The 19,862-nt window shown below is 47.6% G+C and overlaps 1 protein-coding gene across 1 annotated transcript in view; it reads left to right on the top strand.

The window, feature by feature from the left end:
* The first annotated feature begins 203 nt into the window (after positions 1–203).
* scn4ab (sodium channel, voltage-gated, type IV, alpha, b) overlaps positions 204–19,862 on the top strand; it is a 30,908-nt gene continuing 11,249 nt past the window's right edge. Inside the window, exons 1-21 of the mRNA XM_030408790.1 lie at positions 204–481; positions 580–717; positions 4,326–4,444; positions 4,575–4,664; positions 4,792–4,920; positions 5,580–5,671; positions 5,890–6,195; positions 6,404–6,467; positions 6,558–6,699; positions 7,436–7,636; positions 7,716–7,797; positions 7,968–8,206; positions 8,405–8,476; positions 8,566–8,667; positions 8,761–9,117; positions 9,300–9,498; positions 9,730–10,016; positions 10,593–10,701; positions 11,519–11,673; positions 12,214–12,387; positions 12,515–12,637. Of these exons, the coding sequence (XP_030264650.1) occupies positions 236–481; positions 580–717; positions 4,326–4,444; positions 4,575–4,664; positions 4,792–4,920; positions 5,580–5,671; positions 5,890–6,195; positions 6,404–6,467; positions 6,558–6,699; positions 7,436–7,636; positions 7,716–7,797; positions 7,968–8,206; positions 8,405–8,476; positions 8,566–8,667; positions 8,761–9,117; positions 9,300–9,498; positions 9,730–10,016; positions 10,593–10,701; positions 11,519–11,673; positions 12,214–12,387; positions 12,515–12,637 (3,426 nt within the window). The 5' untranslated portion in view covers positions 204–235. The remainder of the gene's footprint in view (positions 482–579; positions 718–4,325; positions 4,445–4,574; positions 4,665–4,791; positions 4,921–5,579; positions 5,672–5,889; positions 6,196–6,403; positions 6,468–6,557; positions 6,700–7,435; positions 7,637–7,715; positions 7,798–7,967; positions 8,207–8,404; positions 8,477–8,565; positions 8,668–8,760; positions 9,118–9,299; positions 9,499–9,729; positions 10,017–10,592; positions 10,702–11,518; positions 11,674–12,213; positions 12,388–12,514; positions 12,638–19,862) is intronic.

Raw genomic sequence — 19,862 nt, forward strand, 5'->3', positions numbered from 1 at the left:
GTGTGTGTGTGTGTGTGTGTGTGTGTCAGTCATTTGAATCTAAGAATCAAAGATCGCTGTGTGGACTGACTGCACATCAGTTTGATCAATATATTTTTCAATGATACAGATGTGTTTATCGTTCCATTAAAGAAAGAAATAAAAAAATCGAATACTTTCCTCCGTCGACGTTGAAGTTTATCAGCAGGAGCTTTAAATGAACTCAAACTCAGCTGAACAGTGTGAAAGTAAGGTGATGTCAGGTGATATCAGCAGTAGGATGGGTGGATTCTGGTTGAACGTCTTTGTCCCCTCCCCTGACAGGGGGTGGTTGCTAGGCGACAGTGGGAGGAGTCTGCAGGATGCGAGCATGGCGCCTCCACTGCCCCCTGTTGGTACAGAGGTGTTCAGACGCTTCACGCCAGCCTCGCTGGAGGAGATCCAACGTCGTCACGAGGCCGAGGAGAAGGAGCAGCAGAGGAGGAAGGAGAGGAACATCGAGGTATTGATCACTCATCCACATATTAATCACCTGTCAGCTGTCAAAAACAGGAAGTCATTGAATGACTGTCTCTCTGATAAGTTGTCTCTGATTGGCAGATAGCAGAGGAGAATCTTCCTAAACCAGCCAGTGACCTGGAGGCTGGGAAGCCCCTCCCATTCATCTATGGAGACCCACCCCCTGAGTTTCTCAACACCCCATTGGAGGAGCTGGATCCCTTCTACCAATCACATAAGGTTTGTCTGTCTTCAATAAAAGATCTTCCCTGTGTGGTCAATAGAGCTCAACAGTGAGGTTCCGGAAGTGAAAATGCCATTCATATTCTGCATATAGATTTTGATTATTGGCCATAATGTCGTAACCATCCAAAGTAGACTCACCACGAGCTATCAGATTGTCAAACGATGATATATGATCCTGTAGAAGTTACAAGTCCGTATGATATCAATCTTGTTTTGAGAAAAACATGTTTTATTCGCGATGTCATGGAGAAGTACTACACTACCCACAATCCTATAGCGCAACAGCGACGTCTCTGATTGGTGGAGCTCGCTGTTACCATGGAAATGTTTACCAAACCTGCAAATTTCATGTTAGCTAGTTACTGCTAACACTGAACTCTACGATGGTTTACCACAGAGCTGCCATGATGTCACTTTCTGACCTTCTGCGTTCATTCAGTGATGAGGAGGAGAGTTTATTAAGGGTTCAGCCCAACATGAAATTTGCTGGTTCGGTAAACATTTCCATGGTAACAGCGAGCTCCACCAATCAGAGACGTCGCTGTTACATTCGCAATGGTTTATGGGATGAGTAGTTCCTTTTCTCTTAAGATAATTATGTACACAGTCTTGTACCTTTGCTTTTTTCTCCGTTTTCCAAATTTTTTTTTGCGCCGAATTAAATGTTTTATGGTTTCATCTGCTAGCTGATTGGCTTGGCTCCAGGCCTAAAACTCGTCAGTGGAGTAAATGAATGGCTAATTCACTTCCGGAACCGGAGCCGTTAAAAAAGTGGGCGGTCACTGTTGAGCTCTATGATATGATCATTCATATCACCCAGAATGTATTGTGATGGGGACAGACCTGTCTGTCTCTGACCTGTCTGACTCTCTCTGACCTGTCTGTCTCTGACCTGTCTGACTCTCTCTGACCTGTCTGTCTCTCTGACCTGTCTCTCTCTGACCTGTCTGTCTGACCTGTCTCTCTGACCTGTCTCTCTGACCTGTCTCTCTGACCTGTCTGTCTCTGACCTGTCTGACTCTCTCTGACCTGTCTGTCTCTCTGACCTGTCTCTCTCTGACCTGTCTGTCTGACCTGTCTGTCTCTGACCTGTCTGTCTCTGACCTGTCTGTCTCTCTGACCTGTCTGTCTGACCTGTCTCTCTCTGACCTGTCTGTCTGACCTGTCTGTCTCTGACCTGTCTGTCTCTCTGACCTGTCTGTCTGACCTGTCTCTCTCTGACCTGTCTGTCTGACCTGTCTGTCTCTGACCTGTCTGTCTGACCTGTCTCTCTCTGACCTGTCTGTCTCTGACCTGTCTGTCTCTGACCTGTCTGTCTCTCTCTGACCTGTCTGTCTGACCTGTCTGTCTCTGACCTGTCTGTCTCTGACCTGTCTGTCAATTTCAATTTCAATTTCAACAAGCTTTATTGGCATGACTGTGGTTCACAATATTGCCAAAGCGTACAGGATTACAGAAAAAATGTTAACAATAATAATGATAACAATAATAATGATGATGATAATAACAATAACAGCAATAATAACAACAATAGTAAACAGAATATCAGTGTGCAGGTAAGAACCCAGTCAGGATCAGCTGGTTCATGTGGAGGAAATCATGTCAGGTGTTGTTGTGCAGCTCGTCTCTTCTCCTGTGGCAGCATTCACAGATCTCGCTGCATCTACAGCAGTGCCAGTTTTTTCTCCCAGTAAATGTTGTAGTTTTTCTTGGTCTGATAGTTTGGGGAAGTCTGGGGTTGTACCTGTGATTTTAGTGTATATCTGGGTTCTGATGTCTGTGAATGTGTCACAGACTGTCTCCACCTGTCTGTGTGGACAGAACCGACACAGCCGGTCCACTCTGGACAGCCGGGTCTGTCTGTGTGGACAGAACCGACACAGCCGGTCCTCTCTGGACAGCCGGGTCTGTCTGTGTGGACAGAACCGACACAGCCGGTCCTCTCTGGACAGCCGGGTCTGTCTGTGTGGACAGAACCGACACAGCCGGTCCTCTCTGGACAGCCGGGTCTGTCTGTGTGGACAGAACCGACACAGCCGGTCCACTCTGGACAGCCGGGTCTGTCTGTGTGGACAGAACCGACACAGCCGGTCCTCTCTGGACAGCCGGGTCTGTCTGTGTGGACAGAACCGACACAGCCGGTCCTCTCTGGACAGCCGGGTCTGTCTGTGTGGACAGAACCGACACAGCCGGTCCTCTCTGGACAGCCGGGTCTGTCTGTGTGGACAGAACCGACACAGCCGGTCCACTCTGGACAGCCGGGTCTGTCTGTGTGGACAGAACCGACACAGCCGGTCCTCTCTGGACAGCCGGGTCTGTCTGTGTCTGCCGCTTTCTAAGGCCCGGCTGTGGTTGCTGAGTCTGTACATAGTCCAGGTTTTCCTCAGTCTCGGGTCAGTTACAGAGCTCAGATAATCTGCCATGGAGTATTGTCTGTTTAGGGCCAAATAGCATTGGAGTTTGCTTTGGGTTTTGGTTGCGGATGTCCAATAGTTGATGTAATTGTCTTTTTCTTGCTATAATTTGGTGGGGCTGGATGGTGTGAGGGCGGTCTTGGTGCCCGGTGCTGTTGGAGCTCAGCCTGTGGACCAGCTGGCTGAGGGGACTCCCTTCTTTGCTCTCCTCTTGGCATCGTAGGGCTTTGTAGTGGTAGGAGCTGGGCTCGCTGGCTCTGAGGGGTTGGTAGAACTTTATTGCTCTTTTTTGGATCCGAATTAAAAGGGGAAATTGGCCCAGTTCAGCTCTGCATCTGTTGTTGGGGGTGTTCCTGTGGACTCTGAGGATGCTTTTGCAGATCTCAGTGTGCAAGCTTTCCATTGGGTGTTTGTCCCATTTTTGGAAGTCTTGGTTCATGAGAGGGCCCCACACTTCACTACCATACAATACAACTGGTTCAATTATCGATTGAAATATTTTGATCCAGATTTTGACAGGGATGTCTATGTTTGAAGACTTTTTTACAGTCCACCTGTCTCTCTCTGACCTGTCTGTCTGACCTAATTCTCTCTGATCTGTCTGTCTCTCTGACCTGTCTGTCTCTGACCTGTCTGTCTGACCTGTCTGTCTCTGACCTGTCTGTCTCTCTGACCTGTCTGTCTGACCTATCTCTCTCTGACCTGTCTCTCCCTGACCTGTCTGTCTGACCTAATTCTCTCTGATCTGTCTGTCTCTCTGACCTGTCTGTCTCTGACCTGTCTGTCTGACCTGTCTGTCTCTGACCTGTCTGTCTGACCTGTCTGTCTCTGACCTGTCTGTCTCTCTGACCTGTCTGTCTGACCTATCTCTCTCTGACCTGTCTCTCCCTGACCTGTCTGTCTGAACTGTCTATCTGACCTGTCTATCTCTGACCTATCTGTCTCTCTCTGAACTGTCTGTCTCTCTGACCTGTCTGTCTGAACTGTCTATCTGACCTGTCTATCTCTGACCTATCTGTCTCTCTCTGACCTGTTTGTCTGACCTGTCTGTCTCTGTCCTGTCTGTCTCTCTGACCTGTCTGTCTGACCTATCTCTCTCTGACCTGTCTCTCTCTGACCTGTCCCTCCCTGACCTGTCTGTCTGAACTGTCTGTCTGACCTGTCTGTCTCTGACCTGTCTCTCTGCAGACCTTCATCGTGCTAAGTAAAGGAAACGTCATCTACAGGTTTAATGCTGAGCCGGCTTGTTACCTGCTGACACCGTTCAACCCACTGAGGACCGTCGCCATCAAAATTCTCATTCACTCATATCCTTTATGATGTCACACTGTTCTCCTCCCTGATTGGTCAGTGATGAGAAACTCTTTAGATGCATATAATGACTCATTTTTGTCTAATAGCTCATTGATGACATTTTTTGTTCCTTAAAACCAAAACATTATTCAGTTTGTTCATCATGGTAACGATTCTGACCAACTGTGCCCTCATGACGCTGAGTGATCCTCCACCGTGGAGCAAGACTGTGGAGTGAGTCAGCACACACACACACACACACACACACACACACACACACACACAGACACACACACACACACTCTTTTTCAGTTTTTTTCAGTTTTTTTGAGTGTGTGAGTTTTTTGGTGTCGTTGAACAGATACGTGTTTACTTTCATCTACACGTTTGAGGCGACCATCAAGGTTCTGTCCAGAGGATTCTGTGTCGGAGAGTTCACCTTCCTCAAAGACCCGTGGAACTGGCTCGACTTCATGGTCATCAGCATGGCGTAAGACTCAAAATGAACCATAAAGGGATTTTTAATGGTGGTGATGGTGATGATGGTGATGATGATGATGATTGTGATGATGATGATGATGATGATGATGGTGATGATGATGATTGTGATGATGATGATGATTGTGATGATGATGGTGATGATGATGATGATTGTGATGATGATGATGATGATGATGATGATTGTGATGATGATGATGATTGTGATGATGATGGTGATGATGATGATGATTGTGATGATGATGATGATGATTGTGATGATGATGATGATGATGGTGATGATGGTGATGATGATGATGATGATGATGATGATTGTGATGATGATGGTGATGATGATGATGATGATGATGATTGTGATGATGATGGTGATGATGATGATGATTGTGATGATGATGGTGATGATGATGATGATTGTGATGATGATGATGATGATGATGATGATTGTGATGATGATGATGATGATGATTGTGATGATGATGGTGATGATGATGATGATGATGATGATTGTGATGATGATGGTGATGATGATGATGATTGTGATGATGATGATGATGATGGTGATGATGATGATGATGATGATTGTGATGATGATGATGATGATGATTGTGATGATGATGGTGATGATGATGATGATGATGATCTGTGTTTCAGATACTTGACAGAGTTCGTAGATTTGGGGAATGTTTCTGTGTTGAGGACGTTCAGAGTTCTTCGAGCTCTTAAGACCATCACAGTCATCCCTGGTTAGTGTGTGTGTCTGCGTCTTTGTGTGTGTGTGTGTGTGTGTGTGTGTGTCTGTGTCTGTGTACAATGTTAAGATGGATTTAATTTTTTAAACTCTTTAATCCACCTTAACATGCTGCTGGAGGCTTTGTTCTGTGGGGAATCAGCTGAGGCTTTTTTTCTTGATGTTTAACATTCTGATTGGTTGCTCAATTTTACACCCCGCCCCTTTCCTTAGGTCTGAAGACGATTGTCGGAGCTCTCATCCAATCAGTGAAGAAGCTTGCTGATGTCATGATCCTGACAGTGTTTTGCCTCAGTGTCTTCGCTCTGATTGGTCTGCAGCTCTTCATGGGTAACCTGCGGCAAAAATGTGTCCTGATACCGCCGATGTTGCTTAGCAACAACACATCTGACGCTGGTTACCATGGCAACTATACATACGGCAACAACACCTACAGCAACAACACGTTCGCCAACAACACCTATGGCAACAATACAGGAAGCAGTGACTTTGATTACAACGAGCACATCAACAACCCAGGTATGATGAAGGTGGCAATTAAAAGTAATCAAAGTTCTTCTAAAGTATCATTTTGGAGTCATAGTTGATTCTTGTTGAAACTTTGAAGTTTTATAAGATTGTTTCTGATGTCGTTCATCTTTTTGAAGATGAAGGAAAAAATCATTGTTACACTGTAACTCTATAATACAACTCTGTCTGTCTGTCACCTGTCTCGCCTCTCTGATAGAAAACTACTACTACCTGCCTGATCAGCTCGATGCTCTGCTGTGTGGGAACAGCTCTGATGCCGGGTACATTCACACGGCTCCCTCAAATTAATACATTATCACACATAACAATGTCATCAGTAACAACACTGATAATGATGATGATGTGTTCAGGGTTTGTCCAGAAGGTTACGTCTGTCTGAAGGCCGGAAGAAACCCAAACTATGGCTACACCAGCTACGACTCATTTGGTTGGGCGTTTCTGGCGCTGTTCAGACTGATGACTCAGGACTTCTGGGAAAACCTCTTCCAGCTGGTCAGTAATGACTGGTCCCAGTGCCCTGACTGCATCCAGTACACTGGTCCCAGTACACTGGTCCCAGTACACTGGTCCCAGTGCCCTGACTGCTCCCAGTACACTGGTCCCAGTACACTGGTCCCAGTGCCCTGACTGCATCCAGTACACTGGTCCCAGTACACTGGTCCCAGTGCCCTGACTGCTCCCAGTACACTGGTCCCAGTACACTGGTCCCAGTGCCCTGACTGCTTCCAGTACACTGGTCCCAGTGCCCTGACTGGTCCCAGTACACTGGTCCCAGTACACTGGTCCCAGTGCCCTGACTGCTTCCAGTACACTGGTCCCAGTGCCCTGACTGGTCCCAGTACCCTGACTGGTCCCAGTACACTGGTCCCAGTGCCCTGACTGGTCCCAGTACACTGGTCCCAGTGCCCTGACTGGTCCCAGTACACTGGTCCCAGTGCCCTGACTGGTCCCAGTACACTGGTCCCAGTACACTGGTCCCAGTGCCCTGACTCGACTTGACTGTGATTACTGACAGTTTCAGCAGGTTTAACATGGGCGACAGCCAATTAGAGTGGATCACATGAGCAGCTTAATGTAAAACACAGCTAAAAACTCAAACAGATCAAAAAGAAAGAAAGAAAAAAAGTGTATCCAGAACATGAACATAACTATGTTCATGTTCGGTGCATGTTTGTCGGTTTGTCCTCTGTATCACTCTTCTGTCTGTCTCTCACCTGTCTGTGTGCAGACACTGCGAGCTGCAGGTAAGACCTACATGATCTTCTTCGTGGTCGTCATCTTCCTCGGCTCGTTCTACCTCATTAACCTCATCCTGGCCGTGGTTGCCATGGCGTACGCCGAGCAGAACGAGGCCACCATGGCTGAGGCCAAACAGAAGGAGGAGGAGTACGCTCAGATCCTGGAGACACTGAAGAAGAGAGAGGAGGAGGTCCGCTCCCACAGAACACACAAACATTATTCAATCAGTTAAACACACAGCTGAACATTTATTCCTGTTGTCAGTGCAGCAGGCAGCCTGCAGGGCGGCGCTCTTAGAGAAACAAGATTCAGAGATGCAGAGCCACGAGCAAGAACACACCACCATGGGAGGTACAAACACACACACACACCAACACACACACACACACAAACACACAAACACTGGAGAAGGTTCTGCTCTGTCACAGACATTCAGCAGGACAGTCTCATTGTCTCGTGGGGGACAAAGACAAAGGCACTACTGATGCTTCATCTTCTCACTGACCTGCTGTGTGTTTCAGACTTTGAGGATGAACAGAGGCCGTGTCCTCCATGTTGGTACGCCTTTGCCAACATCTTCCTGAAGTGGAACTGTTGTGGCTGTTGGCGATGGCTCAAACAGTGGCTCTACATAATCGTCATGGACCCATTTGTCGACCTCGGCATCACCATCTGCATTGTCCTCAACACTGTCTTTATGGCCATGGAGCATTATCCAATGACGGAGGAGTTTGAGGAACTTCTGAGTGTCGGAAATCTGGTGAGTGAAGAGGAAAAGTCAGTCTCTGCTTAGGGTCAGAGGTCAGCTGACAGAGGCTCAACTGTCACTCAGTTCAAGTCCAAAAGTATCAACTGAAAGAATGACATGAGCAGCGAATAACTTAAGAAGTAAAAGAGAAGAAAAAAATACAATCTTCTTTGACCTTTGATCCCTGACCTCTGATCTTTGACCCCTCAGGTCTTCACAGGGATCTTCACAGCTGAGATGGTCCTCAAACTTCTGGCCATGGACCCGTATTTCTACTTCCAGGTCAGACTTACTGTTTCTTTGTTCCCAGCTCACTGATGATGTTCCCATGGTAACACGTGTCTGTGATTGCTTTGTTGTCATGGTTACAGGTGGGCTGGAACATCTTTGATAGCATCATCGTCACCATGAGTCTGGTGGAGCTGGGATTGGCTAATGTTCAGGGCCTGTCCGTGCTGCGCTCCTTCCGATTGGTCAGTTCAGAATAATCATTATCAACTTCAACATGTTTGTCTCCTCACCTGTGTCTTTACCTGTCTCTGTCTCTCAACCTGTCTCCTATATAGATGAGAGTGTTTAAGCTGGCCAAGTCATGGCCGACCCTCAACATGTTGATAAAGATCATTGGGAACTCTGTGGGCGCTCTGGGGAACCTGACTCTGGTCCTCGCCATCATCGTCTTCATCTTTGCCGTTGTCGGCATGCAGCTGTTTGGAAAGAACTACAAAGACTGCGTCTGTCGCATCTCGCTCGACTGCGAGCTTCCACGCTGGCACATGTACGACTTCTTCCACGCCTTCCTCATCATCTTCAGGATCCTGTGTGGAGAGTGGATCGAGACCATGTGGGACTGCATGGAGGTCTCAGGACAGACCATGTGTCTGATCATCTTCATGATGGTTCTCGTCATTGGTAACCTGGTGGTGAGTTTCTTTCTGATCCTGATACACATGTAAGTTATCCTCCAGAGTCCAGCGGGACTGGAAATTCCTGAATGTGGTGCTGGTCTTGTTTTAGGTCTGCATCTGTTGCTGGTCTTGTTTTAGGCCTGCATCTGTTGCTGGTCTTGTTTCAGGTCATGAATATGTTCCTGGTCTTGTTTCAGGTCCTGAATCTGTTCCTGGCCTTGTTGCTGAGCTCGTTCAGTGGTGACAATCTTGCAGCTCCAGAAGAAGAAGGGGAAAACAACTTGCAGATCGCCATAAACCGGATTAACAGGGCTGTGGCCTGGATTAAGACCTGGATCCTGGACCATATCTGGACTTTACTAGGAAAAAAGAACCATGTCAACCCAGAACAGACCGGTATAACCAGTCCTTTGTCTTATCTGGGTTGTGTTACTGTTTTTGTTCCAGGTTTTGGTGTTCAGGTGTTTTATCATTTAAATTCAATATTTATTCTGTTATTTATAATCAAATAAGATATTTTGAACGATAATATTTATTCTGATGTGAAATTGATTTGCAGTTTCTATAAATGAAACATTTATGATTGAATGTATTTTGTGTCTGATTTTTCATGGATTTTATGATCAGTGGTTGGTGGAGAAGAAAACGACGGGACAGTGAAAGAGGTTTTGCCTTTGACCTCTGTGACCTCTGTGACCTCAAACCAGTCAGTGTCTGAGCCCCTCAGCTGTATCCATGACAACCTGATGACCAGCAACTACCACAACATTGCCTCCCTGAGGGTCCCCATCGCAGAGGCCGAGTCAGACTTTGAGACACCTGACAATGATGATGATGATGATGATGTTGATGATGATGATGATGAATTGGATGAAAAGGATGAAGAAGAAGAGGAGGAGGAGAAACAATCCCGAGTAAACACATTTTTACTCTCCCATTCGTTGTTGCAGCATTTCACTGAAACTGAAGTGTGTATGATGTGACAGAGCGTTCATAAAGATTTAAACAGCAGAAAGACAGAAAACAAACCAACGTCATCACAGTCGAGTACAGACATCATGAAATAGATTCAAATCTGGTTTTAATGTTAAAATCCTCCTCCATTCACTGGATCTATTCGGTGCAAAGACGTAGAAGACAGCCAGTCCAGGTTCAGTATTTACCTGAGACACACCTGAGATCTGCTCTGGTGAGAAGTCATAAACTGAAGCAGCTTCATGTCCTTTTGAAATTAAACTGAGGACAATATTTATCTCCTGTCATGAAACACAAAGTATGATGTTGTTTGAATGTGAAGCAGTGTAAAGGTTGTCTCCATCGTCATGGCGATGGCTGACTGTACAATCACACATTTTTTTATTCTGAGACATTTTTATCTTTACATGCTGCTGTCGTATTTATATGATTGGACCATTTCAGTACCGTGACGTCAATCTGTGAACACGAACATGATGATGAAGAACCAAAGGCTGTTTACTATGTCTGTTCAGGGGGACGCGTCGTCGACCTGCAGCACTGTGCAGAAACCTCCTGAAGTTCAGGAGGACGAAGAACACGAAGATCGCGATGCAAACACACCTGAAGACTGCTGGAGTGACAGTATGCACACACACACACACACACACACACACACGCATTCTTCAGCAGCCTCTCTTGATCCTGCCTCCATCTAATAGAAGTGTTTTATGGCTGTGGATGAACCCAGAGGAAACGAACATTGGAAAACAGATCTCAGTAGTGTCTCATTCATTTCTCCTAGACAACTATGAGATCTCTGTGAGACCAAAGTGAGGCTGTGGCTGATTTCTCCTGTTCCTCAATTGTTTCTCCTGAGAAACAGGTGCAGGAAATCTCAACTTGGGCTCCCTGTAAGTTTCAAAGGAGATCTCATCAAGCTCTCAATGAAGTTTCAGAATGTCTACTCAGTGCTGGAAAGGAGCAAGGTTTAAGTGGTAAAGGCTCAAGTCTCATCTATTGCTCCTAAGGAATTTTAGGAGAAACAAATGAGAAATGTTTGAGACCAAAAAAGACTACAACCAGACTGAAATGAGAACTCTCATTGAGCTCCTTTATGGCTCCATAGCCATAAAGGAGCAAGCTTTGAGCAGTAAAACTTTCCTCTGGGAATAGATAATGAATCAGTCAAACAACATGAACCACCTCCAGTCCAACAGGTGGATCAATACAAAGACAACTGAACTGTTACATCATCATCACTGAATCACCAGAACAACACTAACTAAATTAAATGTTGATGTTCCATTGAAATGTTTGGTCAGTTTGAATTATGATCAGTGATTATAATATCAGACACAAAGTGTGTTCTGATTGGGCAGTTTACAGCATGTGACTTTGTCAGCAGGTGATGAAGGCCTGTGTACATGTTGTGATATGAACCTTTGTGTTTATGTTTCAGAGTGTTACCAGCGCTGTCCATGCCTGGACATAGACACGTCCCAGGGCCGAGGGAAGGTCTGGTCTAACTTCAGAAGAACCTGTTTCTCCATTGTAGAACACAACTACTTTGAGACCTTCATCATTTTCATGATCCTGCTGAGCAGTGGAGCTCTGGTAAACATTATGACAAGTTCTTATAGATTATTTATTGATCCACGATCAGTTTTTAACTCAAAGTGTTGAAACATTCTAATTGGCTTTCTTTTTTGTTTGCAAGTTTTAATATTATTTAAAATACTCCATAAGTCTAACTGCTCCTGGATGCTGGTTTGTTTGTTTGATCTGATCATGTGACTGAGAAGCTCAGACCTGATTGGTTCTCAGGAATGTGTGCTGTGTGAATACTAACCAGTTGAGACACCGTGGCCCACAGCAGCGCTGACATGCTGACACTACTAACATGGCCACAGCACAATACACAGGTGAGATGATCTTGAACACTGCGTCGTAATGTTGACTAACCTCAGCATGGCATGAAATCATCATGTGACATAAAAACATAACACAACAAAGAAACACAACGTTATCTGAATAACGTCGACGTGAACCAATGTTAATGTTTTGCTCTGCCTGCATGTGAAAGGCCGCCACCCTGAGATCTTGTGACGTGTGACACACCTATCCAGGTGTTGATTTTAGTGTGTATGTGAACAGGCGTTTGAGGACATCTACCTAGAGCAGCGTCGGGCCATAAAGACGATTCTGGAGTATGCAGACCAGGTGTTCACCTACGTGTTTGTGGTGGAGATGGCTCTCAAGTGGGTGGCCTACGGATTCAAGACATACTTCAGCAACGCCTGGTGCTGGCTCGACTTCCTCATCGTAGACGTAAGACCATTCATACCTGCAGGAGCACGTAACCATAGTAACAGCAGTGATACTGGGAGAATGAAACAGATTACAGCCCGTCTGTTCAGGGGTGTGATGTCATCAGCAGGTGTGCTTTGTCTTACAGGTGTCTCTGGTGTCTCTGACAGCAAACATCCTTGGATACTCTGAGCTGGGAGCCATCAAGTCTCTCAGGACTCTGAGAGCTCTGAGGCCCCTGAGGGCCCTGTCTCGCTTTGAGGGCATGAGGGTGAGACATGCAGGTTCATCATCATCATGGGTTACCTGTCTACCTGTTTGTCTGTCACTAATGGTCCTGAGGTGGTAGGTTTAGTGTTGCTACCTGTCTCTCTGTCCCCAGATGGTTCTATCTGTCCATCTTATCATCGCATGTCAAATTCTTCTTCCACTTTTAAGACTCTCTGCTTTACGACCTTGTGTAGAAAACTGTTTTCTTTAATGACGTCTGTCGTTTGATTTCTGCAGTTTGAAATGTTTTAAAAGATCTAAGAAACTGAGGATCTTTATTAAACAGCATATCCTGGTTCACTTTAACTCTGCCAACACACTGAGGCAGAAACTTGTCCATCCTAAGGACCAAATACCCAGACATGAACAGAGTAATGTAGTTTATGCTGTTTAATGCAGCAGGATTGCACAGATTTGTACTCTGGAGATGAGACAACCTCTACATAAACAAATGTCACAACACAGGAGGCCAACTCAGGTCCAGACTCCTCAGGTCCAGACCCTGCTGTCCACTTATATCTGAAGGAGACAAATCATTCCTGTGAGGGGAACAATGTGAACATAAGTAAAAGAGTAAGGAGTAAAAGAATCCATCTATGTCAAACTGGAAGGACTGTCTTTGAACAGAGGAGGTGGACTAAGACATCACTTATCAGCCACCTACAGTGCAGAACTGAGTTCTCTCCACAGACAGGTCAACAACCATTCACACCAGGACTCACCTAGCCTTAGCAACCCACGAGTGGGTAACGGTCCGAAATTCTGAGCTCACACGTGTCCTTAAAGGGATAGTTCTGGTTATTTAAACTGGGGTCATATAAAGTACATATCTTTTTTTTTTTTTTAAACAGAATTTTATTGGTTTTCAACAGAAACAAGAGTTAGACATTTTACCAGCATATCGGTAACACGCAGACAGAAAATAAATTATTAAATAAAACATAATAGTGCCATCCATCCATTCTCAACAGAAATACCTCCCAACTGACCACCTCCCCCTCCCCCTCCTACACACAGAAGCTTTTCACCATATTGTCCTGTGTACAGACAGTACTGATTGGTGTAGCTGTATAAAACAGTAACATCCACTGTAACCCTTCATGATAGTACACAATGGTACATGCAGTAAAATAAGTTGAGGTAAAACACTAACCCATAGCAGTATTGAAGCAATAAGTTACAAGAGAAAGACACCTATGAGTTTATTTTGGCTGGGTGAGGCCATTGCAGAGAGTATTGGCCTCTCAGCACTAACCTGGTCAGTTCACCAGGTAAGTAGTCAAGCAGAGGACACCACATTTCAGTAAAGGACCTCTCATTACCCTTCAAAACTGCACTGATTCTTTCATGAGGGAGGACCCTGAATATCTCCCTGTACCACAATGTGGCAGTAAGTGGCTTATCCTTGATCCATCCATCCATCCATCCATTTTCATCCGCTTATCCGGGGCCGGGTCGCGGGGGCAGCTGCCTGAGCAGGGACACCCAGACTTCCCTCTCCCCGGATACTGCCTCCAGCTCTTCCGGGAGAACCCCAAGGCGTTCCCAGGCCAGCTGGGCGACATAGTCACACCAGCGTGTCCTGGGTCTTCCTCGGGGTCTCCTCCCGGAGGGACATGCCAGGAACACCTCCCAAGGGAGGCGTCCCGGGGCATCCGAAACAGATGCCCGAGCCACCTCAGCTGGCTCCTCTCGATGTGGAGGAGCAGCGGCTCTACTCTGAGCTCCTCCCGGGTGACAGAGCTCTTCACCCTATCTCTAAGGGAGCGCCCTGCCACCCTGCGGAGGAAACTCATTTCGGCCGCTTGTATCCGGGATCTTACTCTTTCAGTCATGACCCAAAGTTCATGGCCATAGGTGAGGGTAGGAACGTAGATTGACTGGTAAATCAAGAGCTTCGCCTTTCGGCTCAGCTCTCTCTTCACCACGACGGACCGATACAAAGACCGCATTACTGCGGCCGCTGCACCGATCCGTCTGTCAATCTCACGCTCCATCCTTCCCTCACTCGTGAACAAGATCCCAAGACACTTAAACTCCTCCACTTGAGGCAGGAACTCTCCTCCCACCTGGAGGGAGCAGGCCACCTTTTTCCGGTCGAGAACCATGGCCTCGGATTTGGAGGTGCTGATTCTCATCCCAGCCGCTTCACACTCGGCTGCAAACCGCCCCAGGACATGCTGGAGGTCCCGGCTCGAAGGAGCCAACAAGACCACATCATCCGCGAAAAGCAGAGATGAGATCCATTGGCTCCCGAACCAGATCCCCTCCGGCCCGTGGCTGCGCCTAGAAATTCTGTCCATAAAAGTAATGAACAGAACCGGTGACAAAGGGCAGCCCTGCCGGAGTCCAACATGCACTGGGAACAGGTCTGACTTACTGCCGGCAATGCGAACCAAGCTCCTGCTCCGGCAGTACAGGGACCGTACGGCCCTTAACAGAGGGCCCCCGACCCCGTACTCCCGGAGCACCCCCCACAGTATGCCACGAGGGACACGGTCGAATGCCTTCTCCATGTCCACAAAACACATGTGGACTGGTTGGGCAAACTCCCATGAACCCTCGAGCACCCTGCGGAGGGTATAGAGCTGGTCCAGTGTTCCACGGCCAGGATGAAAACCGCATTGTTCCTCCTGGATCCGAGGTTCGTCTATCGGCCGAATTCTCCTCTCCAGTACCCTGGAATAGACTTTCCCGGGGAGGCTGAGGAGTGTGATCCCCCGATAGTTGGAACACACCCTCCGGTCCCCCTTTTTAAATAGGGGGACCACCACCCCGGTCTGCCAGTCCAGAGGCACTGTCCCCGACTGCCACGCGATGCTGCAGAGACGTGTCAGCCAAGACAGCCCCACAACATCCAGAGACTTGAGGTACTCAGGGCGGATCTCATCCATCCCCCGGTGCTTTGCCACTGAGGAGCTTACGGACTACCTCAGTGACTTCGGCTTGGGTGATGGATGGGTCAACCTCTGAGTCCCCAGCCTCTGCTTCCTCTATGAAAGGCGTGTCAGTGGGATTGAGGAGACCCTCGAAGTATTCCTTCCACCGCCCGACGATGTCCCCAGTCGAGGTCAACAGCTCCCCACCTCCACTGTGTTGGTGGATGACTGCATCCCCCTCCTGAGGCGCCAGATGGTTTGCCAGAATTTCTTCGAGGCCGACCGGTAGTCCTCCTCCATGGCCTCCCCACACTCTTCCCAGACCCGAGTTTTTGCTTCCGAGACTGCCCGTGCTGCCGCACGCTTGGCCTGCTGGTACCCGTCAGCTGCCTCAGGAGTCCCCCGGGTCAGCCAGGCCCTCTCCCGGAGGTGGGAGTTAAAGATCTCCCTGGCAGAGGGTTCTGCCAGATGTTCCCAGCAGACCCTCACGATACGTTTGGGTCTGCCAGGTCTGTCCAGCTTCCTCCCCCGCCAGCGGATCCAACTCACCACCAGGTGGTGATCAGTTGACAGCTCAGCCCCACTCTTCACCCGAGTGTCCAAGACATACGGCCGGAGGTCAGATGACACGACCACAAAGTCGATCATTGATCTCCGGCCTAGGGTGTCCTGGTGCCACGTGCACTGATGGACACCCTTATGCTTGAACATGGTGTTCGTTATGGACAAACTGTGACTAGCACAGAAGTCCAGTAACAAAACACCACTCGGGTTCAGATCGGGGAGGCCGTTCCTCCCAATCACACCCCTCCAGGTAACACTGTCATCGCCCACGTGGGCATTGAAGTCCCCCAGGAGAACGACGGAGTCCCCGGTTGGAGCACACTCCAGTACCCCTCCCAGGGACTCCAAGAAGGCCGGGTACTCTGCACCGCTGTTTGGCCCATAAGCCGAGACAACGGTGAGAGTCCTATCCCCGACCCGAAGGCGCAGGGAAACGACCCTCTCGTTCACCGGGGAGAACTCCAACACATGGCGGCTGAGCTGGGGGGCTATAAGCAAGCCCACACCAGCTCGCCGCCTCTCGCCGCGGGCAACTCCAGAGTAGAAGAGAGTCCAGCCTCTCTCAAGGAGTTGGGTTCCAGAGCCCAGGCTGTGCGTGGAGGTGAGCCCGACTATTTCTAGCCGGTACCGCTCAACCTCCTGCACCAGCTCAGGCTCTTTCCCCCCCAGTGAGGTGACATTCCATGTCCCCATGGCTAGAGTCACCATCCGGGGATTGGGCCGCCGGGGCCCCCGCCTACGACCGCCACCCATATCCCTCTGCACCGGCCCCTTCTGAACCCTCCCGCGAGTGGTGAGCCCACGGGAGGGCGGGCCCACGTTGCTCGTTCGGGCTGCGCCCGGCCGGGTCCCGTGGGCAGAGAGCCGGCCACCAGGCGCTCGCCTGCGAGCCCCAACCCCAGGCCTGGCTCCAGGGTGGGGCCCGGGTGACGCCGATCCGGGCGACGTGCACGTCCTTGGTATTCTTGCTTTCATCAGGGGCGAGTGAACCGATCTTAGTCTGACCCGTCACCGAGGACCTGTTTGCCTTGGGAGACCCTACCAGGGGCATTAAGCCCCGGACAACATAGCTCCTAGGATCATTCGGGTGCTCAAACCCCTCCACCACGATAAGGTGCCGGTTCAAGGAGGAGATCCAGTTAATCAAAATACATTTTCTGGCCAATAATAGTAATTTGTCACATGGTTTGAACTGTAAATGGGTTAGAGTCACCAACTTTGAGGGAAGGCCAAGAAGGAAAAGGCCTGAGTCTTTCTTTAAAGATGCCACTAAGTTCTTGAGAAATTGTACCCCAAAATCTTTTAATCAGTTTACATTGCCAGAAATAATGGTAGTAGGTTCCAATCTCTCTTTGACACTTGTTACACAGAGGGGACACCTTCCGGTCCATCTTATTTGGTATGGAAGGGGTTATATGTAGACGGTGTAGTATTTTATACTGTGTCTCTCTCAGTCTATTACATGTAAAGGCGGATCTAAACACCCTGATGGCTTCCTGCCAATCATCCTCAATATACTCAGTGCCAAAGTCTCTCTCCCATTTCTTTGAGACGCTTGTGATATCGCTTGGGCTGAGAGAGTATGTAATGCATAAAAGGCGGAAATAAAATGGGTGAGACCTTTTCGGTCAATAAGGAACCTCTCTACATCGTTGTACATGACTGGGTCTGGAGGAGGTACATTTTTTGATCTGACAAAATGGCAGATCTGGAGAAAACCATAAAAGTGTTCTTTAGGGATACTGAATTGTGACTGTAGTTGTTGGAAAGTCATTAGTGCACCATCATGGTATAAGTCTCCAATCACATGTGCCCCATTTTCATGCCACGAGTCAAACATATTGGGAAGGAGTCCTGGAGGAAAATCCTGGTTCCTTACAAGAGGGGTCAGGAATGAGGCGCAACTTCCTCTACCCAAATATTTACAGATTTCCTGCCACACTCTGATTGAGTTATATATAATCAGATTTTTCTTGATATCCCCAGGTAACTTCTTTCTATCACCCATGTTAAAGCTCCATAATGAGGAAGGCAAGGATGACCATGAATCTAGGTAGGGCTTGGAGTCAAGATGAGCATGTAACCACTCCCACAGGAAGCAAGCATGGCATGCCCAATTGTAAAAAATTATGTTTGGCAGGGCCAGGCCTCCCCTGTCAGAGGGCAGCTGTAGTGTTTTTGTTTTCTGTCTAGGTCTCTTGCCATGCCATATGAATCTGGAAAATGCCCTTTTTATATCGAGAACAACCTTCTTGGAGATCCATAAAGGTAGCATTTGTAGGGGATATAAGAGTCGGGGGAAGACATTCATTTTGATTAAACTAATGCGCCCCATAAAGGATAAGGGGAGATCATGCCATCTTTCTAAATCCTTCTTTATTTTAGATGCTATCGGAGAAAAGTTGAGCTTCCATGTCTGATGAAACCTTTATCCCAAGATAGGTGAAGCCTGTTGGGGACCATTTGAAAGGGCAGCTGGTAGGTAAAGTTAACCCAGTTAGATTACCTAGTGGCACGGCCTCCGATTTGCCAAAGTTAATTTTGTAGCCTGAGAAGGAACTGAACTTATGAATAACAGAGAGAATAGCTGGTATTGATATTTCAGGTTTTGTTAAAAACAGCAAAATGTCATCCGCATAAAGTGCAATTTTGTGAACTGTTCCCCCAACTGTCATACCATGCACATCTTGGTGTTGCCTAACAGCCTCAGCCAGAGGCTCAAGCGCCAGCGCAAAGAGCAGCGGAGATAGAGGGCAACCCTGTCTCTTCCCCCTACGCAAAGGGAAAGGCGATGATTGTGTGCCATTAGTTAAGACACGAGCCTCTGGGGAGTTGTAAAGTGTCCTAACCCATTTAAGAAACGCCCCCCCCAAAACCCAAACCTCTCTAATACATCAAATAAATATTCCCACTCCACCCTGTTGAACGCCTTTTCAGCATCTAGAGATATAGCAAGCGCTCTGTAGTTTGTTAGACTTGTATGTTGTATCATGTTCAATAATCTTCTCACATTTGTGAGGGGGAACCGATTTTGTATAAACCCAGTCTGGTCTGGGTTTATGAGAGACGGCAGGAGCTTCTCCAGTCTCGTTGCGAGCAATTTGGAGAGCAGTTTACTATCCACTCCAATAAGGCTGATGGGCCTAAATGAGCCACAAGTATCAGGTGGTTTATCTTTCTTTAGTATGAGTGTGATACTTGCTAGGTTAAGCGTTGAGGGAAGGCGTCCGTTCTCAAAAGAGTCTAAAAACATGCCAGTGAGTGGTCCAACTACAAGATGGCTCAATTTCTTATAAAATTCTGGGCAGAAACCATCAGGTCCTGGAGCCTTACCACTCTTAAGGGAGGCTATGGCTCTGCGAATCTCCTCTTCAGTCAACGGTGCATTTAATTTTTCCCTTTGTTCATCTGACGGGCATGGAAGAGGCACCCTGTCAAGAAACTGCTTTCTCCTCTTATCAGAGGAGTCACATTCAGATGAGTACAGTTTCTCATAAAACTGCCTCATGATCCTATTGATGTCCTTGGTTTTGTAGTGTCTGACCTGGTTGTCGTCCAGCAATGACGGTATCGTATTTGCCTCAATTCTGCCTCTAACCAACCTCGCCAAGAGTCGGCCAGGTTTGTTTGCTGACTCATAGAGCCTATGTTTAGCAAAGAAGATGGTTGACTCTGCCTTTTTAGTTAACAACTGATTGAGGGCTGAGCGGGCCGCCTCCAGTCTTTTAAACAGGGTTGTAGAAGGTGTACTTTTAAATTGAACTTCCAGCTGTTGTATTATAT

Source organism: Sparus aurata, chromosome 23, assembly GCF_900880675.1.
Source record: "Sparus aurata chromosome 23, fSpaAur1.1, whole genome shotgun sequence".
Classification (NCBI taxonomy): Eukaryota; Metazoa; Chordata; class Actinopteri; order Spariformes; family Sparidae; genus Sparus; species Sparus aurata.